At 34.2% G+C, this 6,837-nt stretch overlaps 1 protein-coding gene across 1 annotated transcript; it reads left to right on the forward strand.

Moving 5' to 3' along the window:
- The first annotated feature begins 1,219 nt into the window (after positions 1 to 1,219).
- On the forward strand, positions 1,220 to 6,043 carry LOC101515557 (uncharacterized). Its single transcript, XM_004498118.4, has 2 exons — positions 1,220 to 1,277; positions 3,410 to 6,043. Exons 1-2 carry the CDS (start codon positions 1,220 to 1,222, stop codon positions 5,911 to 5,913), a joined length of 2,562 nt encoding a protein of 853 aa, XP_004498175.2. The 3' UTR covers positions 5,914 to 6,043.
- The last annotated feature ends 794 nt before the right edge of the window (positions 6,044 to 6,837 follow it).

A 6,837-nucleotide genomic window follows, 5' to 3' on the forward strand; every position in this document is an offset into this window, starting at 1 on the left:
CTAGTGTTCTCACATTCAGTAAATTTAAGATCATCTTCGTCAAAATCATAACAATAGATTTGGGCACCCAAAACATAAAAACAAACAACCTACTAGGTTTGCCCAGTGTGCAACCGTATTACTAATCACATGCACCATTCTGGCTAATTATTAATTTTAATCTATTGATTATCAAACTCCAATATGTTAATCCACTAATAGAATAATTTCACCTTAACTATTTGGATCAAACCCCAATCTTCTTCTCATAAAGATAGTTAAAACTCAAAAAAATTGCAGTAATAAATGAGATTGATAAATTTAATATTGAATCAACAAGTTATCATGCTCTGTACTTTGGAAGGAAAACACTCAACTAAGATCTACCTACTTATTTGATAGCGGTAGCATTGGCAGCTGATATCTTAAAACCCCAAAACAACTCACCTGCGAATCCAGAACTACAAAGGAGAAGGGGGCAAATGAGTGCACCGTTATAGAAAAGCAAACAACTGCCATTCTTAACATATCGAAGATATGAAACCCAAACCCAGAACAAAAACAATTTTAAAAATGTAACATTTTTCCCATTCTTGTTTTAGCACCAGGTAGGTTAAGACACTTTTATGTGCATGCAAAATGAGCAATGCCATAGAAGCCAATTAAACCAAGAAAACAGGTAGTTTACTAATTACCAACTGCAGCCATAAACTACGGTAATACATATTAGTATCCATATTTTTTTAACAACGCAACCATTGGGGCATGTTATTCTGTTATTCAATTTCAGTAAAACATATGAAAGACGGCATGAGAATCATGAACAGAGTCTGAAAATCTAAAGCTACATTCATAATTTACCAACAATCAAATCTAAAACAGATCAAGTTGCAAATTTATGTCTCTTGACTTACAATTACAAAAAAGTGCATATTATCAAACATTTTATATACATAATTTCTTTACCCCTTTAGTTAAGTAAGTTCAAAATGATTAGGTCACATAAAAAAAACACAAATAATGAAGCATAATCAAAAAATTAGAATATAAATTTCTTACCTTCTGGTTCACGATAGCCGACGAAACGAAAAACAATGAGGACTTCACGTTACAGTTGCAGTTTAACGGCTTAAGAGACTCGATTGGCTTCATGTCGTAGTTGAGGAGGTTGGTTTGAGAGGGGATTAGCAACGGAGGATGGTTTCGTGATGAATGGCGGTGAGAGGATGGTTAGCAACAGATGAAGTCAGAACTAATTGGTTTCACAATTGTGAATCGCGATGAAATGACGATTAGAGGTAATTAGCACGAGATAGAATGGTTTTAGGATTTGTTGTGGTTTGAGAAAGAAAGAAAACTGATTGTTTGTAGAAAAATTGAATGAAAGCATCAAGAGAACCCAAGGCTTGATGGGAATAGTGAAAGAAAAGAAAGAGAAGTGGACAAAATAATTGAATCCAGTAAGGAATAAGTGTTGCTTTGGTTAATTGCTTGAACCAGGTCTAGCTAGGCTGAGAGTCAATTAGCCCGAGTTGTGGTGTTGAGAAAGATTGGTTGAAGGAGATTTCTTTGAGTAAACTGAAAAAAGAAAGAAATTTGACAGGACAAATATTCAAATGCACTACTACACACTTTTTTTTTATTTCTTTTTTTAATTATTATTTTTAATTAGTTATTAAATATTTTACATTTTCTACAAAAAATAATTCTGCAAAAACTATTTCACATTTTTCTTTTTTTATTAATAAATAAAGTTACATTATGTAATTAAAAAATAGTTAACGACTAAAATTTTGGTCGCTAAAATTTAGTTGATATTTCAATCTTTAAAGTGACCGATTTAGTGACGAAATAATATTTAGTTTCAAAGTTTAAAATTTCGGTTGTTGAGCAAATTTTCTATTAGTAATATTTAGCGACTGAATTTTTGGTCGCTAAAATTCAGTTGCGATTTCAGTCTCTAAATTTCATTAGCGACCGATTTAGTGACGAAAAAATATTTAGTTTATAGATTCAAAATTATGATCTCTATTTCGGACGTTAGTGTGACTGAAAATATTCAGTCTCTAAATCGGTTATTATAGGTGAAATTTCTAGTAGTGTCCTTTATCAATTTTAGTCTCTACAATAACTATAGAGAACTTTGAAAGCAATGAAAATCAATGATACAAAACGCATAAATAAAATAAATGATTGTTTTTTACAACTAACTTAGTTGTTTACATTAAAAAAGACATAAATAATTTGTTTATTATAATATTTATTATAACTAAATTTAACTCTTTGAAGTATTGTCCAACTCAATTTTCTTAAATTGTTATCGTAAATTTTTATTTCCTTTATATATATTGCTTTGATTTACATTTTATACAATTAAAAATTATTGTAATTTTTTCTTATTTGTTAAGTTTAATTATATAATAATTTAAAAATATTTTTTTTATATTTGCCCCCTTCATTAAAATAGTTTTAGCTTCGCCACCATTTTGATATGAATATGAGGTAGAATATGTGACTCCTCTCTGTACGTGTGTCTTTTACTATCTTTGTTATTATTTCACTTTGCAATGTCATTTATGATAAATAAAAAGTGTATAATCAACTTATTAACTATTATTAATATATTATCTAATGAATAAGTTGATATAAATAACTGAGATTTAGGCTAAGGGGTGTCTCAAATTCATTGTGTTGTGGACTATCTCATTTAAACATTAATTTTTTATTTTATTCTAATGTATAACATTTTAGTGTAAATATAGTGTTCTCATCCTTTGAGATATTGGTACTAAACAAAACTCCAAAACAGTAAAGAATTTATCAAACTTTTCTGCATTCTAACTACATAACAATAATTAAATCCAATTATCTAAAATAGAATCAATGAACAAAACAATAAGTCTATTTTGTTTGATATTGCAATTTAGTAACAAATGAATGCAACATATAAAACTAAAACTAAGCAAAAGTACCGAACTAAAATTACATTAAGAAAATTTCTGTTACAAGGTATATTCTATTTGTTTATACTTTAATTATTTTAAGATTTTACTATTTGAAGTTCTAAACGTAATCTGTTTTAGATTTTACTAATATAGATGAGATTTAATTTGAAAACAGTGCAAATTTAGATTTTAGTTTGTTACAGAACGACCAAGTCAATGAATAATTAGCTATTAATTTACTATTATTTTATACAATACAGGTTATCATATAACCTATATCCTCTCTATTAATATATAAACTTAAACCAAAATTAGTACTAGCATGTCAAAATTAGTGTCTATCTTAGAGAAAACCCATGTCATTCGGAAGAAAATCTATTTTTTTACAACCTCATAATTGATATAACATTCAGCAAACTTTGTCTCTCCTCAATATTAAAATGTACCATTAACTTGTTCATTTCTTAAACTTTACTTATATGCAGCCTCAGGCCAACCAAGGTGGTTAGCCATGGCTCACCATTATTCTAATAAGGCCTTAGGTTGCTTTCTCTTATTTTCTCTTCTTGTTTCATCTTTTCCAACTTTTTCCTATGGCCACAATCATCATGTATTTGATCCTATAGTGATTCATTCACCACTAACTGAAATTGGTGAGGCTCCAGCTGAATCACCAGAGCCATCATTCATTGGTGATGCACCTGCCCCTTCACCTCAAACTGGAGTTGCTTGTGACACAAGTTTCCCCAATGAAAGACTTAAAAATGCACATGTTGCATTTCAAGCATGGAAAAATGCAATTTACTCTGACCCTTTGAACACAACTGGTGATTGGGTTGGTAATGATGTTTGTTCTTACAATGGTGTGTTTTGTGCTCCTGCTCTTGATGATCCTACACTGAATGTTGTTGCTGGTGTTGATCTTAACCATGCTGACATTGCTGGTCACCTTCCTGAAGAGTTAGGCCTATTGAAAGATGTTGCACTTTTTCATATTAACTCAAACAGATTTTGTGGGATTGTTCCTGAAAGCTTTGAGAATCTTACCCTTATGCATGAGTTTGATATCAGTAACAATCGTTTTGTTGGTGATTTTCCTTTTGTGGTTTTGAAATGGCCAAATCTGAAGTACTTGGATATTAGATTCAATAACTTTGAAGGAAAATTGCCTAAGGAACTATTTGAGAAAGAACTTGATGCAATATTTTTGAACAACAACCGTTTCACATCATTTATACCAGAGACACTTGGAAAATCAAGTGCATCTGTTGTTAATTTTGCTAACAATCATTTCACAGGTTGCATTCCAAAATCAATTGGGAACATGGTGAATTTGAATGAGATTGTGTTGTTGGGAAATGATATTAGTGGTTGTTTTCCACAAGAGATTGGTTTGTTAGGAAATGTGACTGTTTTGGATGCTAGTCAGAATGAGCTTGTAGGAACATTGCCAAACTTGTCAGGATTGAAGAACGTTGAAGTTATTGACATAGCACATAACAAACTTAGTGGATATGTGTCTAACACTATTTGTCAACTACCTTCATTGAAGAATTTCACATTCTCTTACAATTATTTTAATGGAGAAGCTCAAACTTGTATTCCTTCTAGTAATTCATTTGTTGTATTTAATGATGTCAAAAATTGTTTACCAGGAAGAAAGAATCAAAAGACATCTAAGGAATGTTTACCAGTGTTGACTAGACCTGTGGATTGTAGCAAGCATTGTGGTGGTGCATCTTCAACACCAAAACCATCAAAGCCACTTCCTCCTCCTAAGGAAGAGACACCAAAGACTAAGCCACCACCATCAACACCTAAGGCTAAACCACCACCAACTCCAAAAGCTAAGCCACCGCCAACACCGAAGGCCAAGCCACCTCCAACTTTGCCACCAGTTGAAGATATTCCACCAACATTGCCACCGGTTGAGGACATTCCACCTACACTACCACCAGTTGAAGATATTCCACCAACAAGTGCACCAATGTTATCACCTCCTGTCGTTTATCAATCACCACCTGCACCTGTTAACTCCCCACCTCCACCAGTTCATTCTCCTCCACCACCTGTTTACTCTCCACCTCCACCGGTCCACTCTCCACCGCCACCACACCTAGTTCAATCTCCTCCACCACCAGTTCACTCTCCACCTCCACCAGTTCAAGTTCACTCTCCACCACCACCAGTCCACTCTCCACCACCACCAGTTCAAGTTCACTCTCCACCACCACCAGTTCTAGTTCACTCTCCACCACCACCGGTCCACTCTCCACCACCACCAGTTCAAGTTCACTCTCCACCACCACCGGTCCATTCTCCACCTCCACCACCATCAGTTCATTCTCCTCCACCACCGTCGCCAATTAACTCTCCACCCCCACCTGTCCATTCACCTCCACCACCAGTATACTCTCCACCCCCACCGGTACATTCACCTCCACCACCACCAGTTTACTCTCCACCCCCACCGGTACATTCACCTCCACCACCACCAGTTTACTCTCCACCCCCACCAGTCCATTCATCTCCACCACCACCAGTCCATTCACCTCCACCACCACCAGTGTACTCTCCACCCCCACCAGTCCATTCATCTCCACCACCACCAGTCCATTCACCTCCACCACCACCAGTGTACTCTCCACCCCCACCAGTCCATTCATCTCCACCACCACCAGTCCATTCACCTCCACCACCACCAGTGTACTCTCCACCCCCACCAGTCCATTCTCCTCCACCACCAGTCTACTCACCACCACCACCAGTACAATCTCCACCTCCACCACCACCAGTGTACTCTCCACCCCCACCAGTCCATTCTCCTCCACCACCGGTCTACTCTCCACCACCGCCTGCACACTCTCCACCTCCTCCACCATTGGTCAACTCTCCACCACCAACACCAATATGGGATAACATCACCCTACCGCCAAACATTGGAGCTGAATATAGGTCACCTCCTCCCCCGACAATTGCTGGATACTAAAATAGAAGACTGCTATTTTATTAACATCTTTGTTATTATTTTTGTAATATATAGTTCCAAAAATACTTACACAAAGTTCAACTTCACGTATCAATTCTAATTTCAATCATTTTTAATGATATTTTATTTCTCCTTGCTTCTTATTACTTCTTAATCAATTTCTTTTCTTTACTTCCTTTCATTTTTGTGCTAGATAACATGCACACTTTAATATAATTTATAGTAAATAGTTTACCTTTTTTAATGGGTAATACAATAAATTAACTTAGTTTTAAATTAGTATAGTTAATTGAAGCAGGCTGTCTGTGGCTCACATTTTAGTCTGAATAGTTAATTAATTAGTAATTGAAGATCATCTTATATGAGTACAGACCTTTCCATTTTCAAAAAGAAAGAGACAAATCTATGACTATACTTTTAATCTATAATATAGAAAAGATATAAAGTAACTTCAAGTTATGGACTTCTCAAATTTCGATACAAATAATTGTAAAATCACTATTAATATTATCATCGTTAATAATAATTCTACTTACCCAATGTTTTAAAAAGAATATAAAAGATATAAAGATACACATTTTTAAAATTAGTGATATTAATTGAGCCTTTAACCATCAAAACTATAGTTTTTTTATTACTTCAAATTCATAGAACATTCTCCGATTCAAAATCGTTAAAAAAGAATTAATAAATCTACAAACAAACTCACAACATCTATGTTAATAGTATAAAACGACAAAATATTTATAATTTTGACAAAGTCTACAAATACGATAAATTTGAAGTCTTTAAAATACCTATACCTCGAGAGTTGCCACGTTGAAGACGTCAAAGTTATTGATTGAACTTACACCTGATCAGAGTTAATATGTCAATCTGAAATCAAACAAACATTGCAACAAGGTGAAATGTGTATCTAACAAT

Source organism: Cicer arietinum, chromosome 4 (assembly GCF_000331145.2).
Source record: "Cicer arietinum cultivar CDC Frontier isolate Library 1 chromosome 4, Cicar.CDCFrontier_v2.0, whole genome shotgun sequence".
NCBI lineage: Eukaryota > Viridiplantae > Streptophyta > Magnoliopsida > Fabales > Fabaceae > Cicer > Cicer arietinum.

Coding starts and splice junctions, on each gene's coding strand:
- LOC101515557 (XM_004498118.4), top strand. CDS start 1,220: ATGAAGTCAGAACTAATTGGTTTCACAATTGTGAATCGCGATGAAATG. Junction 1,278..3,409: donor CGATGAAATGACGATTAGAG/GTAATTAGCACG, acceptor ACTTATATGCAG/CCTCAGGCCAACCAAGGTGG.